General features: G+C 39.3%; 1 protein-coding gene across 1 annotated transcript in view; it reads right to left on the reverse strand.

Annotated features, from left to right (window-relative positions):
* Zdhhc5 (zinc finger DHHC-type palmitoyltransferase 5) overlaps window positions 1-14,146 on the reverse strand; it is a 23,200-nt gene extending 9,054 nt beyond the window's left edge. The window contains exons 1-2 of the mRNA XM_032903601.1: window positions 13,792-14,146; window positions 6,157-6,278 (exon numbers count right to left, since the gene is read on the reverse strand). Coding sequence (XP_032759492.1) covers window positions 6,157-6,278; window positions 13,792-13,895 — 226 coding nt within the window. The 5' untranslated portion in view covers window positions 13,896-14,146. The remainder of the gene's footprint in view (window positions 1-6,156; window positions 6,279-13,791) is intronic.
* Between the last annotated feature and the right edge of the window lie 1,746 nt (window positions 14,147-15,892).

Genomic DNA, 15,892 nt, shown 5'->3' on the forward strand with positions numbered 1-15,892 from the left:
TTCGCCCACAAGCATGTATATACAGCAAAAGCATGGAGTACTCAGAGGCTTGTAGAGGTAGACTTGTGAGCCACCATGTAAGTGATAGAAATAAAGCCTGTGGTCTCTTTAAGAATAATAGCCTGTGTTCTTAACTACTTAACCTTATCTCCAGTCCAAATAAATAATCTTTTTTTAAATAATTATTTATTTTATGTATACAAGTACACTGTAGCTGTCTCCAGACACACCAGAAGGCATCTGATCACGTTGGTTGTGAGCCACCAAGTGGTTGCTGGGAATTGAACTCAGGACCTCTGGAAGAACATTCAGTGTTCTTATCACTGAGTCACCTCTCCAGCCCCCAAATAAATAATCTTAAAAAAATCAAAATAAAAAAAGAGCAATCTGTTAATGGATACTAGTAACTTCCCCAGTGCACCTTCTTTCACAGTGATACTGGCTATAAGTGAACATTGATGATCTTGTAAAATGCATTAATACTTTACTTACTTTTGTCTTATCTACATATGTATTAAAATTCAGTAAAAAATTTATTCAGGGCTGGTGAGAGAGCTTAGCCAGTAAATGTACTAGCTGCCATGACTAACAACCTGAGTTTGCTTCCTGAGACTCACAAGGTGTAAGGAGAAAACTGACTCCATATGTGAACATAAAAAATATGCATCCGGGCTGGAGAGATGGCTCAGCGGTTAAGAGCACTGACTGCTCTTCCAGAGGTCCTGAGTTCAACCACATGGTGGCTCACAACCATCTATAATGGGATGCTCTTTTCTAAAGTGTCTGAAGAGAACTACAGTGTACTAATATATAAATAAAATAAATCTAAAAAAAAATATGCATACAATACACACATACAAAATAAATAACATACATACACAAACACAAAATTTAGTAAATAAAAACCAATTTTTGTTAAGTTTTGTTTTGTTTTGTTTTGAGGACAGGGTTTCTCTGTATAACATTTCTCTGTGGAGCTATGACTGTCCGGGAACTCTGTAGACCAGGCCTGCCTCAAACTCAGAGAGATTCCCCTGCCTCTGCCTCTGCCTCCATGGGTGCTGTATTAAAGGCATGTGTCAGTATACTCCCCCCTTGTAATCAATCTTTAATTATAATTTATATTTAAGTAAACAATCATTTTTTTTTTTTTTCTTTTTTTTTTTTTTTTTTTTTTTTTTCGGAGCTGGGGGCCGAACCCAGGGCCTTGCGCTTCCTAGGCAAGCGCCCTACCACTGGGCTAAATCCCCAACCCCAATCATTTTTTAAAATGGGGGAGAAATCCACAATCTAATGAGTAAGAGAGACTGGGAACTATTAACTAATACTGTGAGAACAATTCTACATACACTGTGGGATCACAGATGAGGAGGAAGTGTACTCTGCACTGGGAAGTAGGGTTCAAAAGAAAGGTGCTCAGAGAGTGATAAACATATGGTGATTTCCCTTGGTTTACATATTATGAATCTATCTTAAAAGATAATTTACATTTCAAAATACATAATTACCTTTTCCCCCACAAACGAATCTCTTGCTCAAAGGGTCTGCTCTTTTAATTCCATTTTCCCCCACACTGCTAATCAAACTCCAATTTGCCTCTACTGAAGTTTTCAACTTCCAGAAACTACCCCTTTTTGAAACAATGAATATTACTTTCCCCCTCATATGCAGAGGACAATTTTTACTTTTATAATTAATCTAGAAAGAATGTGGAAAATGAAGTTTTCAGCCAGGCTTAGTGGCAAACACTTTTAATCCCAGAGGATGCAGATCTCTTGTGCATTATGCACAAGACTTTGGGTTCAATCCCCAGACTGGAAGGAAAAAGACATCTTATTACTTCTGTAGATACATATTATATGTAAATAAGCCTAAATAGTGACATATAAAAATGATAGTTTGTTTTCCACCATGCTCTTACTACATAGCCCTGGCTAGCCTGAAAACTACTTAAATCTGCCGGCCTTTCTCTCCAGAGCTGGGACCAAAGGTGTGCAATCATGCCCAGCTCACATGCACAATCTTCAGGGATGTAGCTGTGATAGATAGCGTTACTGTCTAACACATGCAAGCCCCTATGTTTAATCCTCAGCAATGTAAGAAAACAAAACAAAAAAAAGTCCTTCAAAATAAAGGGAGTATACCACAATGTAAGAGTTCTCTTTAGACTATGAAGTTGCATGTAGCATTTGTCTCTGCAATATTCCTAAACAAAGATTTAACTAATGCCTAATTTATTTTTTTTTTTCTTTTCTTTTTTTCCGGAGCTGGGGACTGAACCCAGGGCCTTGCGCTTGCTAGGCAAGCGCTCTACCACTGAGCTAAATCCCCAACCCCCTAATTTATTTTTTTTAAATGGGCAGTGCATGCCTTTAATCCCAGCAATCAAAGAGCCAGAGGCAGGTGGATCTAGTGAATGAGGCCGACCTGGTCTATGGAGGGAGTTCCAGGACAGCCAGGGCGACACAGAGGAACCCTGTCACAAAAAATTAAATTAAATTAAAAAACAAGTTAATTAATTAAAGATAAGGAATCTCCCTTTGTTACCTAGGCTGGCCTCAAACCTGGGCTCAAACAACTGTCCTACCACCATGTCATGTACCATCATCTTGACACAAAAATCTCTATTATACACATCTTTTCAACAGGAAAATCAAATGCTTGGCATTTTAAAATTTCTGATTCTTCCACATTATCACCTATAGAACTTAACTCATTTAACAGTAATAATTATTTTCATCACTTATCAACACACACACACACACACACCTTCTGAACTCAGCTATTTGAAAGTAATGACCCTAAAAACATTTTAAAAGCTGGGCAGTAGTGGTGCACACTTTTAATCCCAGCACTCAGAAGGCAGAAGCAGGTGGATTTCTGTAGAGTTCAAGGCCAGCTTGGTCTATAGAGCAAGTTCCAGGCCAGTCAGGGCTACAAAGACACTCTGTCTCAAAAAAACAAAAAAAAAATTAGAAAAAAAAATCACAAATGGTCATCATGGCTTTTCATATAGTATATACTGAGTATCTGATGAATCAGTATTAATAAACTCACTAAAGTATTCTTCCTTGGTTTTGGGGCCACAAACCTTCTCTCACAGAAATCCCAAACGATCAGTTACACGGGTCTTCCAAGTACAGTGACAGTCAGGAAAACCTCATCTCACTTGCTAACCCAAGTCCACTTAGAAAAATCATCTTACACTTGTGAGGAAAGTAGATGTCATTAGTAATAGCTTTTGTTAGCTCACGGTCTCTCTACCTCTAACTCATGATAGTTCTTATTCCCATCCCCTTTCCAAAGAAAAGCCTACTCCCTCCATGAGCAGGACTTCAATATGCATCAGAAAGGATCCCGTTTGTCTAGAAGATGACTTTCGGCTTTTCCTATTCTTCAATTTAGGTTTCACATTCTTCTCTGGCTCAATCTCCTCATGCTTCTGTCCTGTAAAAAGTTTTCTTTTCACTTAAAATATTATTAAACTCACTAAATATTATTATAAACTCACTAAAGTATTCTTCCTTGGTTTTGGGGTCACAAACTTTCTCTCTTCTTCTCTGCTTACTTCTTTTTTTCGGAGCTGGGGACCGAACCCAGGGCCTTGCGCTTCCTAGGTAAGCGCTCTACCACTGAGCTAAATCCCCAACCCCCTCTGCTTACTTCTTAAAAGAGAAAATCTGATGCTTGCTGACTGCTTGCTCATTTTCCATTCACTGCCTGCAAACAACTGTAATTCACCTCTACCTTCTCCTTATACATAAACACACCGCTTAAAGTACTATTAAGATAAACTTTTCAGTCAGGTATAGTGGTTCACACCTGTAATTAGAGCACTCAGGAAGCTAATGCAGAATTCAAGGCCAACCAGGGCCTTGAATGAGACCCTATTTAAAAATAAAAATAATTTTTTAAAGAATCGATTCTTTTTTTTTTTCCTTTTTTCTTTTTTCCGGAGCTGGGGACCGAACCCAGAGCCTTTAGCTCTACCACTGAGCTAAATCCCCAACCTCCAGAATCGATTCTTAGTAAGCAAAACAAAGGGCGATTTTGAGTTACCATACTAGTAGTAAGTCAGTTACTTTATGAATTCTTAGCTTTCTCTTTACTTTCTCCTCCTCCTTGTTCAATCCCTCTTCAATGACTATTTCTCCCATACTCATAATAAAAATGGCAGAACTGACCAGATCTTACCTCTTCTCTTTCCTAAGCTGACTCTTCTTTCTCTAGATAATCTTACTCCTGCTCTTTCAAATACCATAGCTGCATATTGCTAAAACAAAGTATTTAACTCCTACTATTCAATTGCCTACTGGTTAACTGTACCAAGGAATACCTCAAATTCATTATCTAGGTCTCAGAATATAGTACTTGACTAAAGCCTGGTTCAATACCTAGCATGGAAAAAACAAAAGCAAATATACAGTCTATTTAACATTCAGTTTATAAAAATCAGCATCTAATTTATCACCCAAGTTATGAACCTTGAAACTACCACAATAAAACTCTCCTCTCCCAGCTAAGTGCTACACAGGCCTAACTTGCTTAGCTTCTAAGTTCAGACAAGATCAAGCATGCTCAGGGTGGTGTAGATTATTTTTCACACTGCTCTGCCCCATTAAGCTGTCATAAATGATTCTGTTGAATCTACCTCTGAAAAAGCTGTAATTCTAGTCTTAAGTCCAAATTTTCATGGTTTATATTATTGCCAAAGCCAAACCCAAAGCCTGTACACTGTCTGAAGAGTTATTTTTTGCAAATTTAAGACCTTTTTTTTTTTTTTTTGGTTTTTTTTGGAGCTGGGGACCCAGGGCCTTTATGCTTCTAGGCAAGCACTCTACCACTGAGCTAAATCACCAACCCCAAGACCTTTTAGTATTAAAGGAAGAGGTATAATATATTTACCAGAAGCTTACTTGTTTAATTTAGCAAATGAAGTCCTTTACAACCCGGGTCTGGGTTTCACCTTTTTCTGGTCTCACCATATACTATACTATATAATACTCCAGCAATGATAACTTCATCATTCCATGGTTAGAATGATGTGTGTTCTTCCTTTACCTGAAACTGCCCTCCTGTCTTCTATTTGGTAAAGTCTCTCACCTATTCTTACTTCACTAATTTCTCTGAGCAAATAACTACATCCATGTCTATGTGGTTAAGAGAACTGTACCCATACTTTCTTTCTCATTTGTACCTAACACTACTCAGTGTATAAGATTAAATAAATTTCTGGGGGTTGGGGATTTAGCTCAGTGGTTAGAGCGCTTGCCTAGGAAGCGCAAGGCCCTGGGTTCGATCCCCAGCTCCGAAAAAAAGAACCAAAAAAATAAATAAATAAATAAATAAATTTCTGAATAAAAATCAAAGATTTCACCCAAAGAAGCAGACCAAAGTGCAACCCTATTCAAGATGCTATTTACAGGGCTGGAGAGAAAGCTCAGCAGTTAAGAGCACTGACTGCAGGCTGGAGATGGCTCAGCGGTTAAGAGCACCAACTGCTCTTCCAGAGGTCCTGAGTTCAATTCCCAGCAACCACATGGTGGCTCACAACCATCTGTAATGGGATCTGATGCCCTTTTCTGATGTGTCTGAAGACAGCAATAGTGAACTCACATACATAAAGTAAATCTTTCTAAAAAATCATAAAAAAGATGCTATTTATAATCGATACATGTTGAAAAAGAAATAAATCAGTTTCTCTAATGGAATGATACTGGGTATCAAGCCCAGGAGCAATAATAAGCCAACACAAAGCAAACCCAGTTTGTATGCATATATAGTAGTTTAATTTGTTTTCCTTTTTTTTTTTTTTTTTTTTTTTTGTTTTTTTTTTTTTTTTTTTGTTTTACTGTTTTTTTGTTTTGAGAGGAAAAGGACATGAAGTTGGGTAGGTAGGGAGGTGGGAAAGATCTTGGAGGAGCTGGAGGATGGGAAATAATATGATCAAACTATAAAAAAAAAAAACCTTAAATAACAATACAATTTAAATAATAAAGCTTAGATCCAAAGTTAACCAAATTAACTAGATATTGTGATATATGTTCTAGTAACAGTGTCCAAAAATCCTACAAGCCCAAGATCAATAGTTATCTGACCACACAATTATTTTTAATGATAACAGGGAACTTACATGAGAGTACAGAAAGGTCTTACCTCGGGGGAAAATTCCTGGGTCCATAAAGGTGGCCATGCTGAAGTTGGCCAGCACGAAAAGGAACATAATCGCATTGTAAATGGGCACTGCAGGTGACACATCCAGGCTTAGTCCTGGACACCTGCAGATGATAAAGTAGGAAATAAACTCCCTTGGCACCAGCACAAATCTATAGAGATTCAGCCTTCTTACATATATGTAATTCTTAAGTGACATCCCAATTCCTCTGACATCCCAAAGTACCTTTATCTTTCTTATCCAGCAGTATCCCAGTTTCCCATAAAACTCTTCAGTTTACATCAGAATGACACAATCTTGCATTAACCCCCTGCATCAAGGTCTGTTTCTTCAGAATCTTTGCACAGCCTTACAATTCACCTTATCTCCTTACAAACCAGACATAAGAACTAGGGATTGACTATGAGTACCAACTACATTCCTGTCTCTGAAGCAACTTACGGTTTGTGGACCCATCTCTCATTGACAACCAGTTTAATAGCCCAAAGCATGCCAATGCTACCTGCCTCTCTAGCTCCCCTTCTGTCTTTACAGGTAGCTTTGAACCAATCTCAACTACCTTGGATTTCTCCACTGTTACCTCTCTAGAGACTAATTCTAATGGTTAAGAATTGAAAAAAGGGCTGGAGAGAAAGCTCAGCAGATAAGAGCATTGAGTGCTCTTCCAGAGGTCCTGAGTTCAATTCCCAGCAACCACATGGTGGCTCACAACCATATGTAATGAGATCCAATACCCTCTTCTGGTGTGTCTGAAGTGTCTACAGTGTACTCATAGACATAAAATAAATAATTCTTTTAGAAAAAGAATGTGGAAAGTACAATTGCCAGTTCAAGGTTCATGTAGGCTCCACAGGGGGGAAAAAAAAAAACAATGTTCACCTTGGCAGTACATATACTAAAATTAGAATAATGCAGATCATCAGGCCTTTATGCAAGAATGACATGTAAATCTGTAAAGCATTTCATAAAAAAAGTAAAGAACAAAGAACTAGATTTCTCCTGATATCTAAAAATGGAGCAAAGAATATGAGGAAAAGTTAAGCCAATTTCAGACGAAAGAAATTCTAAATCCTATGGAAGGCTTGGTGGGAGGGGGCACACATATCCAGTATTCATAGCATTCAAATCAAGAGGCATGCTTTAGATACCTCTAACAAGAAAAACAAGAAAGAGTGCTAACATAAATCTGACTTCAGGTTCTTTCAGAGTCTAATTGTGAATAGAGAGGCTGTCCTCTCTTTCCCAGGAACCTTACTTTATCAGTATTATCTCTCAGCTCAGCTCAGAAGAACTTCCTCCTCACTACGAGACATTAGCTAAGACTCTAATCTGCTTTGTGTGGTTGAGAATTTAATCTCCAGAATAAGGACAGCATCTGCCCTTGTCCCTTTTACCCAGTCAGAATACAGGAAGAATTTAATGAAGGAAAAGATGGGCCTAGAACAATAAGACAACATGGATATCTGAAATACTAATTCACTATAGTCAAGAAGGGTGATCAGTTTCAAAACAAAAAACACAACTGTAAATAGTGACACAGGACAGTTTAGAAGCAGTGGGCTTTTTAATTAGATATAAATAGACCAATGAGACACAAATCTCTGTCACCACTATCCAATATTCCAAAGTCAGCCATCCATACATTAAAAATGTATAAATACTACTAAATACTATTTATGTGCCAGGCTTTGCAGCTAGTAAATATTAATAAACTCATTGCTTCTCTTTACTGGGCTACATAGAATTGGGAGCCAAAATAATAAGATAGCTGTCAAAATGAAAATATCCCTTTAGCCACAGTTCCACAGCATTATCACAGAAAGCCCCAGAAAGTCCCTTCCTCTGTGAGCACTTCTGCTCAGGAAAGATGTTCTCCTGTCACGTCATCAGGAGCTGGTGTGTAACCATAACATAAGAAGGAAGAGCCTGCAGAGCCTACGTCCCAGGTTTCTCAGGAGGGAAGGAAAGAAACTGACAACCAATCATCCAGGTCAGAGCCCCTCCCTAGTACTTAGCTGTCCTTCAATTTCCGCCTAAGGAAGAAGAGAAAGGGTGACTCACTTCACTCCTACAGCCTGGGAAGATAATTAGAAGGGAAAAATAAATTAAATCTTTAGGACACTGAGGTGCTTGTGATTTAAAGTTCTTAGAACTGGTTGGTCACTGTAGCCCCTCAACTCAGAGTTCAATCTAGGTCTTTCTTTTTTTCTTATTATTTTCCTCCTCATACCCTCCCATTTGTTTGGTTTTTCTGAACGAGGGTCTCTTTGTGTGGCCTATTTCAGCCTGGAACATTAAAATACCCTAACACTAACTTTAGAACTTGTGATATTCCTGCCTGCTTCAGCCTCCTTGGTGATAAGTATTACATACACCTGGCTCAACTCTTGACCTTTTAGACCTCAGCTTTTTTCTTCAGTGTCATTTCCAAACAAAATAAATCACCCAATTCCTTGTGTATCTGTCAAACTTTATCTTTAAATCTCTATCAGTGCATTTCAGGGAAATACATAATAGTAAAATTCAATCTATTATTAAAATAAAGATTATCCCCACAGTGACAGAATGTCTAAGTGATTCAAATAATTCACCTTCATGAACAGTGTCTTCTAGACCCAGACTTGCATTCTAGCTGAAGGAACAATCCCCCTCAACATTCTGGGAGCAAAGCCTGTCTCGGCCACACACCTATGTTCTACTTGTCTTGAGGAAAAGCTTCCCATGTTTTAGCACTCTGCTAGATTCCAAGATGGCCACCCCAAGTGGCCTGTTTGAGTTGGTGGCCTTTGATAGAGATGTAGCCAGAACTAAGGAGAGAAGTCAGGACTTGTCCTTAGCTCTAAGTAATAATCACAGAGTACAAGAAGTTTAGGGAGTGGCTGCAGCTCAGAAGCTGAGTCACTGATGGGATTCCCAGACATAAACCACCCCAGGTAGAACAGGTTCTTCTGCCCACCCATTCATTAAGCCTATTTTCAATGCCAAGTAAAAAGGGAAGTGGGGGTTTCAATATACACTCTCCTGAAAGCCTGTTCCCTAACATTTCTAATACTTCCTACTATGTAAAAGGGGAAAAAAAGGTCAAATTCCTAGAAAGAAAAAAAATCAAAAAGTTTTAGATTCGAATTCTCAGTTCACAGGAAGCTTGCCACTTGTCGCTTCAGTTATGTAATACAACATGAAAATAAAGGAGCATGTCTGAAAAGAAGCTAAAATTCTTTTGTGGGGGAGAGGAAGGGAGGGAGGTCCTGTTCTTTGAGACAGGTTCTCATTTTGTGGACCAGGTTGTTCTCTTGCTCAAAGATCCATCTGATTGCCTCCCAAGTGCTGAGATTAAAGGCATGTGCCATGCTTTGCTACTAGAATTCCTTTTAAATCAGCATCTATCATACTGAGAACTCACCAGATACAAGACACAAGAAAATTCATCACTCTCATCAGTTATCATTCCAGCTCTTTCCTCCTTAATCCCATCTCCCCTTTGAGGTCCTAGAGATTCAAAGACACTTAAAGCTGAGGCACTAAGCTCCTAAAGAAAAGAGCATTGCCCATGCGCTCCACCCGAGCCTAGCATACTTCTTGAGCATTTGTCTAGTGTGTCTTGATGAGAAGGCTACAATTAATGCCCCATTTCCAGCCTAGAATTTCATCAAGGAATGCTTCTGCAAAGATTCCATGGAAAACAATTTGTCCTCTGAGAGGTTCATAAGTTTCTCTTTACACTTGCTTTTTATACTTCTATACTCTATAATTTCCAGCAGCTGAACCATATATGCTGTAGAACCTGGGCACTTATTCCTGGATAAGGAAAACCACATGGGAAGGAAAGAAACACCCATGTCTCAATTAATGCCCCAGATCACCAGGCTGTTCCCGCTCAAATCAGGTGCTATCACCTCCACTGGTATGAAAAGAAAAGAAAAAAACTCACAGAAGTTGCCCAGTTCTGTAGATAGATTGGAAGAGACCTGAAGCAGAATCTGAAAGAAAGCAAGTTGAGCCACGGGTAGGACACTGGAGAGACCATATGGATTACTAACCTTTTATTCTACCAAAACCAGAGATCTCCCTACCTCTTCTCCCCAATTTCAGAAATGGAAAATTAAGACTGTGTACTTGGGAATACTACGGAAGAGATCAATTTAGTGATTCCCAATGATGTTGCCAGGAGCTCTGAGGTCTTAAGCACTTTGGGAAGCTGGACTTGCATAAATTTCATTTGAATCCTAGCATTCTTAATTTTTTTTTTTTTAATATACTGAGATTTCATGTGAGATGCCATCTAAAAATGTTCACACAGCTGAAATAACGTGCTCCAGTTAGAAAGGAAGAACTGAGGTCCAAAAACATTAACAAAATACCAAACTCAGTCTCCTGACCTCAAAAGGCAAGCATGTTGACATTCACCTTTAATCCCAATATAAGCCAAAGGCAGGCAGATTTCTATGAATCTGAGGTCAGCCAGGTATACATAATGAGCTCCAGGCTAACCAGAGCTACATAGTGAGACTGTCTTAAAACAACAAAAAAGCAGCCAGAGGTGGTGGCAAACCTCTAATTTCAGTCCTTGAGAGACAAAGGCAGGTGGATCTCTGAGTTCAAGGCCAGGCTAGTCTATACAGTGAGTCCCAGGACTGGCTCAGTGCTACAGAGAAACCTTTTCTCAAAAAAGCAAACAAAAAAAGTATTAAACTACCACAGATGGAACCCAGATGCAAACTCTTATTATGTAACCAGGAAGATGCAGGTTTACTTAAGCAGATACTCTCCTACCCAAACAGTGAAGACAGAAATGAATTAAGACAGGCCACTTGCAGCTACTGCCTGGCTTTAGTACTGACCAAATGAAGTCAAGGAGGAGGAGGATCAGCTCTAGGGATAATCTCAACTACTCTTTGCAGACTTCTCTGGGACAGAAAAGCATCATTATTTCTTTGATGACCAGACCTAACTGCTAATTTCTGTTCATAGCTTTCCCTACTTAACAAAGAAGCATGGAGGGTAAATTGTTCCTAATTAGTTGAAGCCTACATGCCTCTACTAATTATGTCTGCCAGCTGAAAGGACCTCTTCCTCCTGCTCCCTCCCAGTCCTCTGGGTCCCAAAGTAATTATCACCTGGGACCTAGACTGATGTAAGAGCCACTTGTAACCTAGTGAAAAGAAGAGGAGGGTGACAGAGCAGTTACAGATTTATGGCCCCACATAGAAGTGCGTTCAAAAAGAGCTGCTTCATCTCTTCATTTGAACCAGTGAATTCTTTCACATAGTAGTTTTAAACAGTGTTTTCCAAGGACCTGAATCTCAAAAGGGGAGGAATGCACAGAAGAACCATTCTTGAGAGCCATGGTGCCTCGGCCCAGAAGGGCTTATTTAGGAGACACTTCAGTCAGATGAAAAAGACAAGGCTCAAGGCTCTCAGAGGAAACAAGGTGACAGGGACAGAGACTGCTCAGTGGTTAAGGGCACAGTTGTTCTTCCATAAGACATCCTTCTATAACTCCAGGTCCAAGGTATCTAAGACCCTTCCACACTATGAGGACACGGGGGGATAAGTAAAAGCAAGAAAGTGCTTATGACTGACTCCACAGGTGAGACTTTGGTAAGAAAAGGAAGCCCAGACACTGATCCTGTGAAAACTAATGATGGAGGTATTTCACCTGTGATTTTTAGGCTCTCCTAAATTTGAATTAGAAGCAGAAATTTCAAATAGAGCTCATTTTTCCCCAGGCTAAGGATGTAGTTTTATGTTAAAAATAGTCACCTAACATGCACAAGACCAGAGTCAATTCCCTGCACCACAAAAAACAAACAAACAAACAAAAACCCAAAAACTTTTTGCTGCAGCTGACACAAGAGGGATCCGACTCAACTTGGAGCAAAGAATGAAAAAGTAGTCGAAACAGCTTCAACTATCAGTAAGACGGTGCCTGTCAGGACAATTCTTTTGTGGGCAAACTGGTATAACAAGCCAAGCACTTCAGTGGTTCCAGATTAACAAATTAAAATACGGATTCTGCATGCTTGATCTCAACAACAGTTTGGAAGAGAAAACCACTTAGACTGTAGTTGAATACTTTAGCTACTACAAGAGCTTGACTCCCAAAGGAAAACAGACATTCCTATCAGGTAGATCCAGTTAGACATCTCTCTTGACCCAGCACAACACTATTAAAGCACAAAGATATAAATATCTCTTAGTTAAGTTTTTGATTTTGTTACTCATAAACAGCAAAAATCAAAACATGTTGACACTGAAGAAGCACTTCTCCATATCAAGGGCAGAATATGAGTTACACAAGTGACAAGAGAATGAAGAATGAAGATCTTAGTTCCCTGATCACTCCAAGAGGTGCAGCTGGAATGCTAACTCAATGACTCAACAGTATGAAGCTCAGAAGGTTGGTATAGACTCATTATAAACTGCTTATAGAAAAGACATTAGATGGCCACATGGGACAGAGGAGGAAAAAGCCAGTCTCCTCCAGTAAAACAAAGATGAACAAAGTCTTAAGATCCTAACCTGGAAGGCTGCAGATCCTAGACTCTAAGTGAGGTATCTTTGAATGCCAACTACTTTTCCCATTAGAATTAATGAGTTCAAGAACTCCCACTCCTTTTAGTGGGAACTAATGCAAATAACTCTTCTAGTATTTTCTTCCCAAATAAAACTTGGGTCTTTCCCAGGAGCCTTTACTTCTCCAGACTTTAGCCCTTACAAGTATAGGAAAAAAAGCATCTAGGTAACACTAAAACCAACACTGTCTCATTAGTATATAAGTCAATTCCCAAGCACTCAGAAGGCTCAGGCAAGAGGATCATGAGTTTAAGGCCAGCCTGGGTTACATAACAAGATTCTGTCTCAAAATTCTCAATTCTGGCAGAAAAAGATAAAAACATGTATACAATCCAAGAATTCAGGAGGCAGAGGGAAGATTAACACAAACTTGAGGCCAACTTGGTCTACTTATGGAATGCCAGGCCAGTACGGGCAACATAGTGATACTATGGCTCAAAAACAAAAAAGAACAATAACAACAACAACAACAACAACAACAACAACAACAACAGCAACAACAACAACACCTCTCTGATGTACTCAGCTTTCACAATTCTAGCCTATGTCTCAGACATGCCAGATGTGATTGCTATTTGAAAAGACTAAGTCAGCACAGCCTGGTGGTACAAGCCTTTGACCTCAGCACTTGAGAGGCAAAGGCAAGTAGATTATGTGAGTTCACAGACAGCCTGGTCTACATAGCAAGTTCTAGGACAGCCAGGACTCTGTAGAGATCCTGTCTCAAAAAGAAAAAGCAAAGCAAAACCAAAAAACAACAACAAAAAGATTTAAGTCAATTCTAGTTCTCTTTTTCATTTAAATTCCTTGAAGCCTCTCTGTGTTTTCCTACTTCCTTCCTAGTTTAGTATCACCTATGATGGAACTAGATAGGAAAACATGAAGACATCTGAGTCCACAGGACAGGAAGTAGAAGAAACCAACAGAGTAAGATCAGACAACTAGTTGGCCTTCCAAATAACTAATGAAACTGAAGAAATAGTCTTCACTTCCATGGCAAGACCCTCCCACCGTCAAATGCCACTTCGGAAAAAACTCACGTAAAGGCAAAGAAGAGTGTTGTAGCTCCCACTAGAAATATGGCGGCTGCTGAGACCGGTACATACTTGCTGGGTTTGAATCTCTTTCCAGACTCTGCGGGCATGTTGGAGCTCTGATGAATGATGTGCCCTGCCGCATAGCCCAGGCCCACACAGCGGCAGAACAGATAAGAAAATGGGATGAGGGAAACAGAGAGGAAAGAAAACTGGGGAAAACAGAAAATGTAAAATTATCACCCTTCCCCCTCCCAAATAAAAATGAAGGTCAAAAGATCTCAAATGAAGGAAAGCACATGGGAGGGGGAAAGGTGATTTCAACTGATTAAAAACCACCTCCCCAGAATAGAGCAGAAAAGGAGATTAAGAAACACAACTTGTACAGTTTAAAACGTGAAGACAAACAGGCTGTACGCATGCAAACAGTCGCAGGTGGAAAACATGCAGTCAGGCAGATCAAGGTATAGCTCATGGATGAAGGCAGGTCTTCAAAAGGGAGGAAAGAAGTATTCGGGTGGGGAGGGCAGGAACTCTTCTGAGGAGATACAAGAGCCCCTCCACAACACCACACTTCACAAAAATAGGAGCAGCACCTAAAAGGTGTGCCCTGGTTTTCTATTTTAATCCAAGAAGGAACTTGGGGTCTCTTCCAGCTTAAAAAGAAGCTGATTTTTTTTAACTGCAGTCCTTGTCCCTTTTTGGCAGTCTTCTCAATGCCACCACTCTCACACCTTGACTTCACCAGGGCTGGTTGTCTGGCAATGGTGATTTAATTTTATTTATTTCTCTCTTGATGGCCAAAGTTGGACAATAGCTGTTACAGGGTTGAGTTGTAAATCCTTTTCTTTGAATGGGGAGAAAAAACAGACAGCAGTATTGCCTGTTTTCAATCTTTTCTTGTTATTACCACGCCTTTTAAGGGCTCCGTTTCCCATCAAGTTCATGAAAAACTAAAAGGAAATTTAAAATCCTTGAAGCCATGTCCTTTTCAATAAGCAGAATAAGATGAAGCTGATTTCACCTGACGACAGTTTAAAAGATTACTGTAGATAAAGTTCCAAAGATGTCCCTGTTTCCAGGTTAGTCAATGTCTCTGATCTTTTGTCTTCAATCCTGGGCTTCCTGGATGCAGAGTTCAAGTGGGATATGGTGCTTTACCTGGAGAAAAACAAATTACTTTTATCAGAAGAAATCTTTCATGGTATTTCTTAAGAACACCAAGGCTAAAACCCCAGGCCACTGTTACTAAATGCCTTTTGAAAGAAAGACTATTTTCCACTTCACTTCTATGCATGTAAGAATGATATCTAAATGGAGTGGAAAATACATTCAGAGTCCTTCACCTTTTAAAGGGCTACTCTATTGGAAGGGAGAACCAAGTCTTATCTGACCTAAGGTCATCCAAGGATGGCTCTTATAAGACCATCTCTCTTGTAACAACATATAGCAATAAAAAAAAAAATCTAAAAACAAACAAGGGCACAGGAGTGAAGGGCACTGCTAACACAGACTTTTCTCTTTGGACAAAGAGGATATTTATTCCTGTAATAAAGCAAGGAAGCTTAAAAATAGGACAGCAACTATCATTTCCTTTTTTGTGTGCCTCTTTCTATGCCTATGGCTTTTAGCTACAACACCAAAGAGGAGAAATTCAATTTTTGGACTTTTGGAATCATCTATTAAGGGTCCTAGGCAAAAAAAAAAAAAAAAAACCAACTTGCACCAAAAGGTGAGATATTCTCTTTAAGAAACTAGGTTCAACGCAAGGATTGGTCCTTTTCCTCCAAATTTAGTAGTTTTTAATTCCTAACAAAGGCCTATGTGGAGGTAACCTAAACTCCTTATTCAATATGATTAAAGGAGCAATTATTTCTGATGATCACAGTAACAAAACAACACGAGCACCTTAATTTTACAGGATGCTTTTCATCTGGTGATCTCAAAGCACTTTACTCACATTATCTGGTGACAGAGTCCCTTATCCTATTTTGTAAAATTGATGGCTAGAGAATGCCTGGGGCCATTCCACTGAATCACTTGGGTAGTCAGGTTCAGAACCCAAGAGTATAATTGCTGACACAGACCCTTTCTACCACACTACATG

This window comes from Rattus rattus, chromosome 5, assembly GCF_011064425.1.
Source record: "Rattus rattus isolate New Zealand chromosome 5, Rrattus_CSIRO_v1, whole genome shotgun sequence".
In the NCBI taxonomy this organism is placed as follows: Eukaryota; Metazoa; Chordata; class Mammalia; order Rodentia; family Muridae; genus Rattus; species Rattus rattus.